Below are 18,744 nucleotides of genomic sequence, written 5' to 3'. Positions count from 1 at the left end.
TGTGTGTTGCGTGAATTTCCAGTATCTGCAAAATCCCTCGTGTTTACATTAGTAGCTCAGCTTGAGTACAGAACAGTTTTGGTCACTAGATTAGAGGGAAGATTCTAACAAGTATAGTGCTTGATATGGAAAATTGTAACTGTAAAAACGGATAGATGGGGGTTATGTTCTGGAATGGGGAAGGCTGAGGGCAGATTTAATCGAAATGTATTCAATTATGAGGGGCACAGATTGAGTGGATGGGAAGCCCATTTCCCAATGCACAATGTTTAAAAACTGGGAGCCATAGATTTAAAGCCGACAGATGGAAAACTTGTCCCCATCTGAAAGGAAAACAGATCTGAATATCTTTTATCACATTTTGGAAGTACCTGGATATGTCCTTATAAGGGTCATGATATGTACAGCTACACACTTAGTAGGTTGGGTTGATTAGCTCTCTCCTTACCACAGCACAATGTAGAAAGAGTAGTAGGTTTTCTATGACCGATTTACTACTACTAAAATGAAGGTATTGGGGAGTGAAAAGTTCTTAGCTAACACAAAGGTTTAAATATCAAATTTTATGGGGGGGGGGGGGGAGAAAACAATTACACACTTGAAGTAGGGTTGAGAATGACCATAGGATGGGATGCTGCTAGTGAGAGTGCAGAGGAAATTTGCCAGAATGTCACTTAGACTGGAGGATTTTAGTATGGGTGGGGGGGGGGGGGGAGGAGATTGGGTAGATGAGCCCATTTTCCTGAGAGTGAAGGAGATCAAAGAGCAATACAATTCTCTTTACATCAGCAGCTTTATACTCCTGGGAGTGCAAATTGTGCACAACCTCTTGTGGTCCATGAACAGTGTATACTCAGGAAAGCTCACCAACACCTCTACTCTGAAGAGGCAGAAGAGAGTTGGACCATGCACATCCATACTCATGGCATTCTACAGATGCACAATACAGCATCCTAACAAGCTGCATCACTGCATAGTATGGAAACTTCACTGCAGTAGACAGGAAGGCTCTCCAACGGATAGTGAAAACTGCCCAATGCATCAGTCTACCCACCACCAAGAACACACAGTATATACAGGAAGGTGACCGAAAAGGGCCAGTAACATCATGAAGGATTCCATTGACCCTGCTGGTGGATTATCTGTCCCACTCCCATCCACACCAGCACTACCAGGTAAAAAAATAATTACTTTCCTCAAGCAGTTACACCTCCAGCTACTAACCTCCCTCCCAACCACCACTGCTTTATTGTTCCCTGCCAGTCCCTTTGTGTACAGACATTCCTGTGTCTAGCATCACTTTATGGACATACAATCAATTTATGCATATATGCTATCTTGTATATATTGTTTTATTATTATTGTATTCTTTAACTTGTGGTTTTAGTGTTGCTTCTGAGCCAGAGAAACATCTATTTCATTTTCCTTTACACTTGTGTACTGGAAATGACATTAAATAATTAAGAATCATGAATCTTTATGTAGCATGATTTTCTAAGTACAGCCTATTGAATACTTATGCTTACGATGATTAGTTCCTAGTTCAAATAAACATGGTCATCTGAAGAGTGGGTGGCTTTGGGACATTTATTGGCCAGGATGTCAAATTACATCATGTAAACAGATGAGGCTGATTATTTAATATCTTGAAGATACCTCACTCAACAATGCAACACTGCCAATTTCTGCACTAACAAAGAGCTTAGATAATAGTCTGCTCACAAGTCTAAGGACAGCATGCCATTGCCAAGTTAAACTGGCAAGGTACTTTCTTTTTGGGTTTCCTCTGCACCAAACATGTCTTCAGACTCTAGCCAGGATAGCATTAGGTTCAACCAAGAGCACTGGTGTTGCCCAGTGGACACCGTCTATACTTCCTTACCTCAGTAAAGCTCCCTGTATAATTAAAGACTACAACCATCCCAGACATTCTCCCTTCTCACCCCTCCCATACGGCAGAATATATAAAGCCAAGCATAATGATCAAGGACAGCTGCTATCCCACTGTTATGACTATTGAATGGTTCTCTAGCATGATGAGATGGGCCCCTGACCTTGCCTCATTATGGCCTTGCAGCTTGCTGTCTGTTTGCAGTACACTCTGTAACTGCATATTGTTTTACCAAGATTACCTCAATGCACCATTGTGATGAATTGATCTAAATGAATGATATGAAAGATTTTTACTGTGCCTTAGTACATGACAATAATAAATCTATTTGTACAATGATAATCACTACATCATGGGTAGCATCAGACAAGTACTTCAGGAAAATACAACACACTGAAGGGACCTGTCTTGTGTGGCTAACAAGAAATGGGTGAATAAGAAATGTGATTGTAAATTGCACTATATTGTAACATCCCCAGGCTGTCTTTTCCCCTCAAATGATACTTTATTAAAGATTCAGTGGAAACAAGAACAGTAGATTCTTGTAACTATTCATATTAAACAATTATCTGCAGTGATTAGTAAAACACTGAGTAACTAAGGAACCAATGATCAACAACAAAATATTTTAGCCAGTGTGGAAAGTATACAGCAGGACAACTGAGACTTTCTTTCAAACTCAAAACTACTGTAAAATTATCCACCATTGTTTCAGTTAGTTGTAAGTTAACAGTTCAAGGAAATACCAAATTACCAGCTGGTGGAGCACAGAAATATTGCTATTTCAAAAAAACTGAAACTTTAATTGTTATATACTGGAAATGGTAACAAAAATCCAGTAAGTGTAAACGTACAAATCTGTTGTCTGAACGTGGTCAGTCACATTTTAAGATGTGGCTCCTCAAAATAAATCGCACTTCAGGCCTTTGAAAAAGCAAGGTTTCAGTTTAAAAAGTCTTCCCAAACTGTAAGCTTTTATTGAATGTGCACACATTTTAAGGATGACAGCATCCCTTCATCAGAAGGTAAGTGCCTTACACTTTCAAGTCAGTGTCTTTATGAACCATTCATAATTGACATCAATCCACCTTTATTATGTCTTTAGAGTGACAACGTGTGTATTCCATAGCTGCACAGAATATGGTATTTATAAACAAACCATTCTTTAGTGGGAAGCAGTTTTAAAAATCTCAGATTAATATAAATTAAAATCACCATCTAGCCTGACTGATGTATGCATACTGTAGTTTTACTAATTGAAAATATCACTTAATACTAATCTATGAAATTTTAGATAATAGGAATCAATCTAGTCTCACATTGAATAGCCTGTGCTAAATTTGTTCTAAAATAAATACATTTCTATTATTTATTAAGCAATATTACAATTTCAACTTTCAGAGACGAACAAGTGGAAAAAGATCATTCATACCCAATTTGCAATGCTGGCAACTTGAAGACTGAGTTTTCATGTGACTGGCTTCTTTCATCCCTCTTTTGAAAAAATCCAGAGTGCTGCTCTCATTGTGGCAAACCGAACTACATACAAGCTTGTCAGAGACAAATCCATAACCACTGACTTCCAAGCCTAAGTAGACATCATGTAAGATGACTGTTATGGACTTGACCATGCTGAACAGGGTTGTTGCAGAGGCAGAATCCAAGGTCAACCTTATTTTCTCAATAATCAGAAAAATGCTTCCCAGTCAGAAACACTGTAAAGAGGGCTAGCATCTTCATCAATGATGTAGTACAGCATAAGATTTAAAATTACTGGAAATCTGAAATAAAACCAGACAATATTAGAAACATTCAGGTCAAGTAGCACCCATGGAAGGAGAAACAGTTAAAAACATTAGATTGAATGGAATCTGAAGGGTCTTGGTGACCTGTAACATTAACTTGGCTTTGACCACTGAATGTTTCCAGCATTTTCTGTTTCTAAGTTGTACTTGTAAAAGCAGCAGTATGGTCCTCAACCTCTGGAAATAATGGATTTAAGTTAAAAAAAAAAATTCACCACACAAGGAGAAAGGGGGAAGAAAACAGTGGTTTTGTATGCATTTTAATAGTCTTTACCAATTGGTACATTAAGATTTTAATATGCAGAAAACATGAATAAATCTTGTTTTACACAGTTTGATAGCAACAAATCTTACTGTAAAACACACAGCAGTATATACATTCCTTAACTGATTGCTTGTACTGTGTCAATAGCTCAATTATCTTCTCACAGTCCTGGTACTTGTAATTGCACCCTTCTGCTTGTAAAATTACTTCTTGCCATAGTGTCAGTGATGAGTACAACGTCTACTTGGAGGTTCACTACTGGTCTTCAGGAACACTTTAGGAACACTGAGGGAAAAGGCGGGACTAGAAAGCAGCCAATCACATGATACAGTGGGAATGGCAAAGGTCAATTAACAGCCAGTAAATTAGCTGACAAAACAGAGTCTGAAGGGTTAAAAATGGCTTCAGTGGGAATGGCCATTTAAGAAGAGTTTGAACCAGGCAATTCACAAAAAGAGGAAGAGGCGAACAGGAGAAGCAGGATACTGACAGTAGACTGGGCTTGGTGACTCTATAACCAAGCTTTCAAAACTACAGTGCTCCATAGCCCCTTACACTTGCTAGCTACTAGGTTTGTTTAGTGCCTTGGACATAGCATTGGTCACACCATACACGGCTGAAGAAAGCAGGACGGTTTTTCTTTTGTTATATTAAAGTGCAAGATGCTGTACAGGTTCTTATTCAACTTCAATGAAGGCCAAATCAATCTAGATGGTTTCAACCAGTCTATATTCAAGCGATTTATATTAAAGCAAACCATGATTTGGAATGGGGCACACAGGTAGTTAAGGGCTAATTTCTGGAATGTGTACTGAGTTAAAGATGCTCTTGCTTTATTATTTTCCATTACCAAGTGAAAACATGGGTTATTCCATTTTAGAACAGTTTCCTCTTTATAAGAAATGTTTCCTATGTACATATTTTTGAAACAAAAAGGAAAAGAAAAAGTAATTTTGGTCAAGACAGGTTTTGTATTGAAAAATTCTACTCGCTCTGAAATGGAATGAACTGTAATTCACAGGTAAGAAACATTTAATAATATTACAGGTCAAAAATAAATGAAGAATGACCAAGTTTTATCAACTGTTCAGATAATATTTTAACCATTTCTTAAATTAAAATTGTTGCAAAAACTTTAAACTGAGCTCCAACTACAGTTTCAAGTTCTTCACAGCACCACCACGGTTTATTAACGTACCATTGAATCTTTATTTTTGATATACTTGATAGCATTCACTCATTGCAGAATAGTCAACAGGAGTGCCATTCTAGGTCAAGTTTTGACAAAAAAGTGCTTTAACAAAAATTACCAGCAAAAAATCTTGAAATATGACTGGATATTTTTGACTATTACATAACTCTGGTGTCATAAACTGCCTGTATGTTGTTTGGTTGAATACACTTTGCTTTCATTGTAAGGTGCCAGGAGAGATAGCGACCATAAGTAGACTCTGTCCATTAAGATCAATGCAAGAGTAAGTTCAAGTTCTGAAAGCAAAGAAGCTTCTTAACCAAGTCCAGAAACTTAGAATAGTATAAATTGACATTTGTATATTTTCAACACATGAAAGGGAAAAACGTTGGGAGTTTATTCAACAATTTTGCCTTAGTAGGCAGTTATGTGCACTTTGTTACAATAACTAATAAAGAATGCAATCTTACTTAAATAGCAGAGCTGAAATCTATTTTTCCAGGAGATATATCATTAAGCATATATTATAGAATGTCTGTAACTGAAATAACACACTTCAGCTCTCAATGTTTAGGAGACGACAATATGGGAATTACACAGCTGTAACAAACAGGTACGAAAGTGCTGAAAACATGAATTCAACTCCAGTCGGGTAACTATGTCTTTTTTGCAGGTAATAGTTGCAGCTGCCCAAATTACCAACTTCCAGATTCTTTTTGAAGACATCTTTCCAGACAGCACAACCAAACCAGTAGCAGATTGGGTTCTAGTTATCCTTTGCTTGCCATTAGCTGGTTGATAAAGACTTAGCAATATATAACTGTTGCTAGTGCTATAACTTTGCTGCACCGATGTATCAGATTTGTAGGAAAGAGTGAGCCACAAAGGCCAGAATAATAGCAGAACTACACAGATGAACAGAGCAGCTTGCTTGTCAAGGCCAACTTCATTAGAATTTTGATTGGCAACTGGAAACTTAACCCAATGCAGCTCTAAATTACCATACTGCATTCATTACTACAAGTTTAAAACATTACACGTGATGCACTGCATGTAATTTACAGCAGCTACTGTGAATTACTGCTAACGAGCACATTGTTCTTCCCAAAATCGATGTTTACAGATTCACAATGCTGGAATTATCTGGCTCTTTTACTGTTACTGCTATTGAACTATGTAAGTTACAATGGCAGGCGGCCACAAAATTCACAAAACATCACTGCACACTCTCCAGAATGAACAAGAAATTGCATTGATTGGACACGACAAAGCAGAATTTGATGCAATTCCCAGTGCTGATATGGCATTTTAAGTTACACTTTCCCCCCTCCTTGTGACACTGGCTCCTTCATAGGCTACACTTAGGCAAAATCCAGGAGAAAAGTCCAGTTTAACCACAGATACTTTATAAATTTATCATGGAAAATTTAGGGGCAGGGAGACAGGCAAACTGGTGGTGTTCACCATGATTTTTGCATGTATAAACCAAAAACAAATACGTTTCCAAAATGAATTCACGGACCATCTGTAAACTGGGCTATTGCTTAAAGTCAAGACATTTTAAGATAGCACGGTGCACGTTTTACTATAAAAAAGCACAAAAGGCCTTTTAATGATTTGTTATTCAAAAGCACCGTTTAACTGATTTATGCTGCTAATAGCCTTCTACAAAGCATATTTTTACATCATTATGTCCTGGAAAGTTAAGTCTTTTAAATATTTCAAGTTGTAGAATACATCCTTCATTAAATAAGTGTCCTCTGCTTCAAGCAGGGAGTGTTGATAGGATTAGGCACAAGGTTTTCATATGTTTTAAATAAAACACAGCTTTAAAACAAATTGCAATAGTTACTACAAAATTTCACTTCTGCATGTTTTTCCCCCTAGACATTTACAAAAAAATGTTCAGTTTAAAACAAAAAAAAGCATCCTAGTTAAAAGCATGGTATATTTAGTGGCTTTTTAATGGGATGACTAAGTTATCTTTTTAAAACATACGAACACAATGTGTCTATTATGGAAAATGGTGCTACAGAGCTCATCATTAGAAGCAACAATTTTTTAAAAGCAAGTTAGGTATTCACACTATTTTTTTTCAGTTTTAAAGCTTATGTACTGTCCAACCAAATCTAGTAAGTTAACAAACAATGTGCACCAAAATAAATTTGTCAGTGCTCAAATGCAGTATAGTCTGAACTGGTTAATGTAATCCTTGGATAGCAATCACCCAATATTCTCAAAATAGTTACCATGTAACCATAAGGCAGTCCTCTCTGTAGGGGCCAAATGTTTGAAGGAGTTTTCTTCAGCAAACACCAGACAGACCTTGTTGTGATCAGTGTTACTATATTTCAAGGTTGGAAGATGGCACAAGGGCTTAGAGACAAATAGTCTCATTTATTAATTAGCGAAACCCAAATTTAACATGCAATTATTTGTGTATGTTAATCTCAACACAAGTGGGAGATCTAACAATAGTCTTCAGAATTCACCCATTGTTATTTAGAGTTTACTGGATATTGGTTTGAACTTATGCAAAGTTAATAGAATGGTAGACAATTTATGAACAACACACCTACACACTCATTAAATAAGCCCTAGTACCACACAAAGTGATTCAAGGATTACAGAATCAGCACATTTGGTGTGCTTCAGACATAAATGACAATGAAATTAAAGACCATTTCCAATGACTGAGAACATCACTGCTGATTTAATTTCAGAATCATTTTCAGTGCCCTAATTATCCAATCAACTTCTGCTTTCCAGGTCTAATATGACCAATGCTAGCCCTTGTTCTTTACCTATGGTACTTCTAGACAACGTATGTAATTTACAGTATACAATTCGGATTCACCATGCATGAATACTTTTGTGTAACATTTAATAGCTCAATCTACATCCAGAATAATTTACATTAAAGGACAATAGTTATTAAACAGAGCTGGATGGGTAACCATGGTAATTGAGTGCATCTGGAGGGGTAGGATTTTGGGTGGTGAGGCCAGGGAAAAGGAGGGAAAGGAGAAAAAAACCAGAAGATCAATTCTATCAGCGGCACTCCCAGACCTTTACCGTTTGATCTACACTTCCAGTGACAACAAATGGACCCGTCTTGTGGAAATCTGTGGAAGAAATTGACAATTAGATAGAAGTGACAAAAATATCAAGAATTTGATGTAACATTTTATCCAGAGGTGTGACAGCAAATACAGACTAGATGGGCAATTGTATACAGCTTTGATTGATTCAAGTGTAATTTTGTACCTTCTGTATTCTAGCTTCTCTGAAATAAATAGCAACATTCCTTCCATTATTTTGATTGGTATTTGTACCAATATTGATTTTTAATTATGTCTTATGGTCTATAGGAGGGGGAAAAGGATCAGCCATGATTGAATGGTGGAGCAGACTCAATGGGCCAAATGGCCTAATTCTGTTCCTATGTCTTATGATCTTAATTCAGCTCAAAACTTGTGAATTTATTCTCTGCTTCTCTACATTTACTAAATTCTTAACATTTAGAAGTAATACTCTTTCTTGAGTCCAAGGAGTGGTTTTACAATTGCTCATCTCAATTTGGTTTGCTCACAATTTTCCCCACTCACTGGCCTATGATGGGATTGCTTTAAGTGTTCAATTATTTCAAATTTCATAATTAACTTTGATATTTCATTGTGTTGTGCAATTCAATTTTCCATAAAAGGGGAAAAATAAAACTTAACTTCAATATTTCGCCTCCAAGAGGACCACAGCCTCACTGTGGTTTGGAAGCTTGTGTGCCTCAATGACATGGAGAGCTACATTGGTTGGAGTCAGGGCTTTATGCTTTGGCTCTTCGTAGAGTTACCCATACTAAATAGGTCCAAGACTAAGAGTGGTCCACTGGTTCTCCAGGTTCAGGGGTTCAGCTCAGGGATAACAACCCCGACTGGTAAAATAAAATTGTTACATAAACAACAATGAAGAATTCTTCTACACCTGATTGCAATGGTATTCCTGAGTCTCCACCTGGAAGTTGAATGACTGACAGTAGTGGAACCCAAGATGAAGCTATTGTCACAAAGTAGTCCTAAATACCGCCAAAGATGGAGGACCTTCATTGCTGCCCTAAAAGTCAATGGTGTAATGGGCAGTAAGTTGAGTATTTAAAGTTTTGTAACATACAATGCCTGGATGGATTATTGTAATGAAACAATAATCCTGAAAGTACCAATGTGCAGATACAGATTGAGTACACCTTATCCGAAATTCCAAAATCTGAAAACCTCCAAAATCCAACACTGTGAGCGCTGACATGACATCACAAATGAAAAATTCCACAAGGCACCTGGAAGGTTCTCAGGTGATGCAAACATCACTGAACACCACAGACAGCTAAGAGACCTCACAAATGAACAGACATTAATGAGAACTAGAAAAGCACTGCATAAAGTGAAAAATGAAGATCTCAATCGTGTACTGAAAAGGTGGATTCATCAGCGTCAGAGTGAACATACGGCGCTTAATGGTACGCTGATCATGAAACAAGCGAAGACTTATCACAATTGTTTTCAAAGGTAATTGTTTCATGCACAAAATTATTAAAAACATTATATAAAACTAGACCCTGTGGACAGGGAAGCTGTTTGAAATAGATGGTGGATATGAAGCCAATCACAATGCTATAACCTGGGAACAGATGTGGCGAGGCCAGTTATTTCACTGACAGTCTGTGGAGGACTCAGTTCCATCACCTCAGACTATGCTCCAACTGCGGACTGTTCACTCTGTGAGCCATGCACCAGCTTTACATAAGCTGTATATGTAATATAAATGAATTTGTTATTTATAGACTTGGGCCCCATCCCTAAGGTATCTCATTATGTAGACACAATTATTCCAAAATCTGAAAAAATTCAAAACACCTCTGATCCCAAGCATTTCAGATAAGGGATGCTCAACCTGTACTAACAATAAATGATTAGCACAATGGATGAAAACATTACATATCCAAAAAAGCTAATTAAAAGGAGCAAAAAAAAGCAACTTGCAAAATTAAAATTTGAATACGAAGTAACAGTGAAAATCTAAATCTTTATATGCCTCTATGAAAACGTGAAGTAGGTGTTAAATCTCAATCATACTTAAAAGTTCTGGTAAGAAGATGATGATATCCACCCTATCTATAATCCAGCAATCTTCATGTGACAATGAAGGGTGTTAATTTGAGGTTTGCATTCACATTTTTTAGATTAGATTATGAGAACACTCAGTCCTCTTTTATTGTCATTTAGAAATGCATACATGCATTAAGAAATGATACAATGTTCCTCCAGAGTGATATCACAGAAAACAGGACAAGCCAAAGACCAACACTGACAGAACCACATAATTATAATATATAGTTACAGCAGTGCAAAACAATACCATAATTTGATAAAGAACAGACCATGGGCACGGTTAAAAAAAAGTTTCAAGTCCCGATCGACTCCTGAGTCCCCGATAGCAGGCGGCAAAAATAAACCTCCAGGCACCGACAACAGCCGATGCCTTGGAAGCAGCCGACCGCGGCCAACACCGAGTCTGTCCATCTGAAAACTTCGAGCCTCCGACACAGCCCCCTGTGTGCCATCCTCTGCCGAGCACCTTCGACCTAGCCCCGGCTGCCGAAACAAGCAAAACCGAGGATTCGGGGCCTTCTGCTCCGGAGATTCCGGTTACCACACAGTAGCAGTGACAGCGAAGTGGGCATTTCAGAAGTTTCTCCAGATGTTCCTCCGTACTCTCACGCCTGTCTCCATCAAATCAGAATTGTGCATGGTCCCCTACTTGACAGATTACAGATATCATTCACCGGAGAGGCCACGCGCGCTATGTCACGCCGTCATCTTCTCCTCCTCCAGATATTTAAGTATATTTCTCACAACTAAGACTTGCAGGAAAAACTGAGTAGACAGATATCAAATACTAAATTTGCTCACTGAGGAAAGACTTCAAAAACAAACTGAGCAGGTGGGTAGGAAAAGAAATAATATTTTGTTTGGATTCAAGGATGTATTGAAAGATTGATCCAACAAATTCAGTAAATGTTGTCAGATCTTTGCAACTCTCCACAGGTGTGCTTGTGGTCCACTGGGAAGTACATGTTTGACCCAATATCATTTAGATACCCATATTACTTGCTTCAACATTCAATTGTTTGGCAACAAATGTAATTGTTGCTGCTATCCTAACAAGTGGTTAATATATCCAGAGACACAAGAGACTGCAGATGCTGGAGTCTAGAGCAACTATGCGCTGGAGGACAATTCCCTTCTCTCTCTCCACCTTCCCCAAATATTAATTTTTGGGATCTGGTAGCACCACATGGACCAGCATTTATTGCCCTTCTCTAAGCACCTCTGGGCAGTGTTTATACAATGGAGTGGCTTTAGGTCATTTCAGGAAACATTGAAAACCAACCACATACGGTGGGTTTAAGGTCACATGTAAGCCAGACCAGACAGAGACAGATTTCCTCCCCCGAAGCACGTTGGTGAATAGGGTGTTTACAAAAAATTTCGATATATTGCTTCCCTATACACAGGGAAGACAAACACACTTTTTAGAAACATAGAAAATCTACAGCACAATACAGGCTGTGCCAAACATGACCTTACCTTAGAAAGGACATAGGGTTGCCCATAGCCCTCTATTTTTCTGAGCTCCGCATATCTGTCCAGGAGTCTCTTAAAAGACCCTATCGTATCTGCCTCCACCACCGTCGCTGACAGCCCATTCCACGCACTCACCACTCTCTGCGTAAAAAACTTACCCCTGATATCTCCTCTATACCTACTTCCAAGCACCTTAAAACTGTGCCCTCTCGTGCTAGCCATTTCGGCCCTGGGAAAAAGCGTCTGACTATCCACATGATCAATGCCACTGATCATCTTATACACCTCTATCAGGTCACCTCTCATCCTCTGTCGCTCCAAGGAGAAAAGGCCCAGTTCACTCAAGTTATTCTCATAAGGCATGCTCCCTAATCCAGGCAACATCCTTGTAGATCTCCTCTGCACCCCTTCTATGGTTTCCACATCCTTCCTGTAGTGAGGTGACCAGAACTGAGCACAGTACTCCAAGTGGGGTCTGACCAGGGTCCTATATAGCTGCAACATTACTTCTCAGCTCCTAAATTCAATTCCACAATTGATGAAGGCCAATGCACCATATACTTTCTTAACCACAGAGTCAACCTGCACAGCAGCTTTGAGTGTCCTATGGACTTGGACCCCAAGATCCCTCTGATCCTCTACACTGTCAAGAGTCTGACCATTAATGCTATATTCTGCCATCATATTTGACCTACCAAACTGAACCACCTCACACTTATCTGGGTTGAACTCCATCTGCCACTTCTTAGCCCCTTTTCGCATCCTATCAATGTCCCGCTGTAACCTGACAGCCCTCCACACTATCCACAACACCCCTAACCTTTGTGTCATCATCAAATTTACTAACCCATCCCTCCACTTCCTCATCCAGATCATTTATAAAAATCACAAAGAGAAGGGGTCCCAGAACAGATCCCTGAGGCACACCACTGGTCACCGACCTCCATACAGAATATGACCCATCTACAACCACTCTTTTCCTTCTGTGGGCAAGCCAGTTCTGGACCCACAAAGCAATGTCCTCTTCGATCCCATGCCTCCTTACTTTCTCAATAAGCCTTGCATGGGGTACCTTGTCAAATGCCTTGCTGAAATTCATATACACTACATCTACTGTTCTACCTTCAATGTGTTTAGTTACATCCTCAAAAAATTCAATCAGGCTCATAAGGCACACTCTGTCTTTCACAGAGTATTGTTTTAAATCGTATGGAGACAGAATGCATTTTATCCCACTGCTTTAACAAAAATAGTGAAAATAATGGCTTCCTCTTCCACCTTACATTTGTCCCAACCACTAACCTTACTTCACGTGGCCGCACAAAGGATCTTCATCATTCTGTCTCTCAGCCTAGATCTCCTATTGCCCTTTTGGAAAAAATCTGTATCAATTTCCCAGTTTCTCTACTCTTCCCCATGGTTAGTCAGTTATTTCCTGTTTTCTGACTCAATTTTTTTTATTTGTGAATGGCTTCCTTCTGCAAAGCACCTTGGAGAAATGTTTCTGACCTACATGTAGAGCTGATTGCTTTTAGCTGGAAACAACATTTCTGTAATCAATATAGTTTTGATTCTTGGACAATGTCCACACCAGCACCTCCAAGAAGTCTTTTTTTTCATAATCGTGCTTCCCTTACATTATACTTGGTTCTCAATCCTGTATTCCCCACCTTTCTGCTCTGAACTCTCTCCTCCCCCAGAGCAGCAGGGTTATCCTGCCCCACCTTTCATTCAACCAGTTTCCACAATGAAGCCTTTTGATGTGTTGCTGCCACCAGAAACACCTTCCTCTCCTCTCTCAGCATTCTAAGTAGATTACTATGCTTGTGCTTCTTTTTGATTCACAAACCTATCTCCATTAATATCCAATCAGCTTCTCAGCAGAAGTACAGAAACATTACTAATTTTTTAAAAATTTCAATATATCCTGCACTATTCTCAATCACTCCCCAATTACTCAAAAGTTAGATGCAAATTATAGTGATCAATTAACTTAACTGACAGGTCTTCGGTATACATCAAGAAGCCAGAGTCCTGATGTCACAGGGAGAACGTGCAAGCACTATACACACAGCATCTAATGTCAAAGACCCAAGTCTCTTCTAGACTAATACAAGTATATTACAATTGATTTTTTCCTAAATATTTTGTACAAAAAAGGTTGCATTTCAAAAGCTTTTATTAATATACAAACACTGAAGTAACAAGCAAAAATAATGCAGTAATATTCTCTATTCATTTCAGAAAATCTTATCTTAATATGCTATGAAAATTAACCAAAGGCTTCTAAATATATACATACCAAGAGAGGTAACAAAGTGTTCATGTGCATTCAGGGTCTTCATGCACCGTTTGTTCTTGTAGTCCCAGACTCTAATAGTTTTGTCATCAGCACAGCTCACAATAAACTTCCCTCCAGGATGAAACAGGGTACCACGTACCCAGTTATCATGGCCAACCTATATTTAATAGAAACATCATTAGATGATTTACCACTTTGAACTCTACCAACGTACTGCTAGGACTATCTCTTATGAACGAGCATAGACTAAAAATCTGTTGATGCACAAGAGAAGGTTTTGTATCTTATTCCATTTCTGATTTTTTTTAAACCTTTTGAGCTGGAGGTAGTGTGGACCACTTACTTTAAAAGTAATGTAACTTCATATTAGAAAAGTTTAAATTATGATAATTGCACTTGTTGAAGAAAGTATCCTAAGATAATGTGAAGCTAATAAAAATTTAATAAAAATGAAATTAATCACAGATTATTCAACAAGGATGGAAATAGAATACCAAAAAAAAACAAACAAATCCTGAATTTACCTGCTAACTATATATAAATATTTCAGTGAAAAGTTGATGTATTTCGGTTGATGACATCTACTCACCAGTGTCATAAGGCACATTCCAATGCTAATATCCCACATCTTAATTGTCTTGTCTCTGGATCCTGACAGGAGGAAAGGTCCAGGCTTGCCACTCTTTTTAGTCTAGAAATGGTAGGAATTGAAGGTGTTAGAGAAAGCAAAATGTCTTATTAGTTCAACAGTATATTTGTAAAATATTACTGGCCAAATTTACTTTTCAGATGACAGTAGTTACATCAGGGATAAATACTTTCTATTTGTCATATTAGGCAAGGTTAAGCAGTCAAATGAATGGCATGCCTTCATAGTTGAGGATGACTGTCTTTCAATGTTAACTGCAAATTTGAAGATGACTGACAAGACCAACAGGGATTGTCTAGTGCTGAGGAATCTAAGAGGTGATCCAGGGCTATTGAACTAAGCCCAATTGGTATTTTGTTGTTCACACTCTTTCATTTTCCGCTATTGTATGGTTTCAAAATGCAACAGGCTCTCAGTTCATATCAAAACAACTAAATGTATATAGGGACATGCATTATTTGCAGTTTTTTGTTTTAATCCATATGTTTGCACAGTTACTAATGATCACATCTGTGCTTAGCAAAAAACATACAAGCCAATTTAAAAAATGTATACAGCAGGCAATCCTTGTGTTAAGGGGGTTGAGGGGGGGTTGGGCATTTCTGAAAGGACTGTCCATTTTGTGATTTTATGGAAGACAAATCTGTGTTGTCCGCACATGCATCAAGAAACACAGGATATAACTAAATTGTTGGTTTATTTACTTTCCTCTCAAATACACTGAAATTAAATTTTATTTCATTTCTCAAAATTTTGAGTGCCGATTGTGAATTCTGTAAGGTTAACTTTCTGTTACCCAAATGGTGGTATTGTGAGGGTTACTTGTAAAGTCAAGGCAAAAAAGTTCACCAGAAAAAGAACGAGTTTTTAAAAGCTTAAAAAAATACAGTATTTTTAAAAATAGCAAACCAAGTTCTACAATACACAAGATTATCAGCTTCATGGAGAACATCTGCATTCCTCTAACAATTGTAATTTTCAATAGAAGCCATCAGTTTGGCTAAACGATCCAAATGCTTATACTTTACCAAACTGCTGTTCTCTCTGCAAGTTACCCTCTGAAGCATTTGAATTAATTTCCTAAATACTGTATAGCCATTCATCTATTGTCACTAAAATTCTGAAACTTCTAATTTTACTATACCGTGGAAGTTCTGTTGCCTTTGTACTTAAAGGGAGCGGCTCACCACGGCATTCCCAAATGCAATAAGGAATGGGAAATAAATTAGCTTTTCTATTGAGTCCTATATCCCATGAATCAAACAAGTACAGCATGAAACTATATATTATTATAACAATGCCCAACCCCTCCCCCGATACTATTAACCCAGGCAGAAAATAACAGCTTACGTAAATGAGAAATTTAACTCGCAAAAACTTGAACAAAAATCTACAATTAACTTCTTATACACAACCTAAATGGAAGAAGCAATTCAGCTAACAATATGAAAGGGGGATATCCACAGTGGGAGTCATAACATACTTCATTGACAGGAATAAAATGCACAGAGCAATCAGATGCACAACTATAAAAAGGATTTCAACTGAATAACTCTCAAATCCTTTGTGAATCAAATCTTATTGCACGTCAATGTGATTTTGTTTATAATTCTAGAATGGGGAAATTAAAACATTTATTTAATTGTTTTTTTAAGAAGCATAATGGCAAACTTCATATCTTAATTGGATTTTACGCAGAGTGCTTCAAAACTTGAGCATACAGGTGGTTATGAAGGAGCATTAAAGTAAGAATGCAGTGAGAGAGGTCAAAAGAACAAGATCTCTGTAGCTGAATATACGGTTCTGATAGTATGTTGTGTATAAGTGGGCTTGCTTGGGAGTCCAGACTCAAAAAAAAACACTGGGGACTGGGGTGGGGTGGGGTGGAGGGGGAGGTAGGCGAGGGTGGTCAATTTTCACTGAGCCTCCTAAAAACATTGCATGTAATATACTACAGCCATAATTTTTTTCTCAAATCAATACAAAAATTGGTAATCAATGCTAAAAGCAGGTTTTGTTATACAAATGTTTGTACCTTCATCATAGCTAGACATGTGGCAATATAGTTCTTAAAATGTAGTCACCTTATTGTAAGGTTTTCATATTAATACCAAGGATACTTTGAAAGCACAAGTACTCTGCACTAGGTCAAGTTCTCCCACAAAGAGCCAAAGGTTACCATTTATAGAACTATCAACATAGCAAAATGTCCCGGGTGTTTTATTGCAGCATTCAGAACAGAAAATGTGTCATCTGAAAGAAAGGAGGAGTAAGTGTTTGCTTTTGAGATTAAAAAGATTATTTAAGGCAGGGCTTGATAGGTTCTTGATTGGACATGGCATCAAAAGTTACGGGGAGAAGGCCAGGGAGTGGGGCTGAGGAGGGGTAAAAAAAAGGATCAGCCATGATTGAATGGGAGAGCAGGCTCAATGAGTCAAATGGCCTAATTCTGCTTCTATGTTTTAACGATCTTCAAGGATGATGTGGAGGTAGAGATAATGAGATGTTTATAAAGGAAATTCCAGACCTCAGCTTTGGAACCATGAAGAACAGCCATCAGATGAGGAGCAAACAGTTCAGAACAGAAATTTAACAGAAACTTTTAAGTTGAAGGAGCTTAAAGAAATGGATAGAGCTGAATTCATGGAGGTATTTGAAAACAAAGATAACACTTTTAAAAATACACATCCAATGAGGAACCGACACAAGTTAAGCCAGCAAGGGTGATATATAAATAGAAAAGTCCAAGTTTTGGAGGTCTATACATCTGTTGTGGTTTGGTGGCTTGTGTTCCTCAATGACCCAGAGAGTTATGCTGACTAGTTAGGGCTTTATGTTTTGGCTGTTGGCTGGGTCACCCATGCCAAACAGGTCAAAGGGTAGAGACCAGACTAACAGTAGTCTACCACTTCTCTAGGTTTGGGAATTCAGCTCAGGACTAACAACCCTGACTGGCCAAACAAAACTGTTATGGAAACAGCAATGAAGAATCCCTCTACATCTGTGTGCGATGGTATGATGGCCAAGGACAGAGCTGGCGGACCTTCACTGCTGCCCTAAATGCCAGCAGGTGTAATGGGAAGTACACATTTAGAGTAAAATAAAGCCAGTTCCAAACATATTGAAATAGCCAAAGTGATAAAGTCATAGATGAAACCTTCCGCAGCTAATAACCAGAGGCAAGTAGGGAGGCAAGCAAGAATCTTTCTGATGGCACAGATGCATGAACATATCAGCATCTATGACAGAAAAATTCCAAATAGTCTGGCACAGTTTCACCATCAGGGTGAGAGTTGAATCACTGGCTGATGAAGAGATTGTGATGGAACTTCGATATTCCCAATGTTTAGGTGGGGAATACTTCCATGCTCTATACTCAGCAAGCAATTGGAGAAATTGAGAGGCCAATAGCAGTGGACCTTGATGCTATTGGCATTCTAGTGAAAAATGAAGTTGTGAATTCAAATTATGTTACTGAAAAGATGGAAAATATAGGAGTGCACAGTATTTTTTTTCAGGGAAAAGAAATAAAACCTAGAGGGCATAAGGGGAGAGGATTTAAAAAGGGACCTGATGGGCACTTCATGCAGAGGATGGTGGGTATATGAGGTATATGAAATGAGCTGACTGAGTAAGTGGTTTAGGCAGGTACATCAATAGAAAAGTTTTAGGAAAACATAGGCCAAACTCAGGCAAATGGAATTAATTTAGATGGGCTTCATAACCAGCATGGCTAAGTTGGCCAGAAGAAACTGTGCTGTATTACTCTATGATTCTATGATGTGGGCGAATCATTCAATGGCAAAGTCTCCTGGCTTTGATATCTCAGATTCAGGTTCAACGCCAATCCTTACATTACAACCAATATATTAAGGAAGTAATTTTATTAATTATTAAAAGAGAAAAATAATCAGTTAACAGCAATAGAAAATCATCCTTTAGACATTTCCTCAGGGGCATTCTACTGATATTCAACCTTCGGGAAACTCCTTTGTCAATCCC

The 18,744-nt window shown here is 38.1% G+C and overlaps 1 protein-coding gene across 1 annotated transcript in view; it reads right to left on the bottom strand.

Annotated features, from left to right (window-relative positions):
• Positions 1 to 2,331: 2,331 nt before the first annotated feature.
• Positions 2,332 to 18,744, bottom strand: part of pafah1b1a (platelet-activating factor acetylhydrolase 1b, regulatory subunit 1a) — a 95,666-nt gene continuing 79,253 nt past the window's right edge. The window contains exons 9-11 of the mRNA XM_063031761.1: positions 14,683 to 14,784; positions 14,094 to 14,250; positions 2,332 to 8,278 (exon numbers count right to left, since the gene is read on the bottom strand). Coding sequence (XP_062887831.1) covers positions 8,205 to 8,278; positions 14,094 to 14,250; positions 14,683 to 14,784 — 333 coding nt within the window. The 3' untranslated portion in view covers positions 2,332 to 8,204. The remainder of the gene's footprint in view (positions 8,279 to 14,093; positions 14,251 to 14,682; positions 14,785 to 18,744) is intronic.

Source organism: Mobula hypostoma, chromosome 23 (assembly GCF_963921235.1).
Source record: "Mobula hypostoma chromosome 23, sMobHyp1.1, whole genome shotgun sequence".
Lineage (NCBI taxonomy): Eukaryota > Metazoa > Chordata > Chondrichthyes > Myliobatiformes > Myliobatidae > Mobula > Mobula hypostoma.
This window is presented reverse-complemented; position numbering and strand designations above follow the sequence as displayed.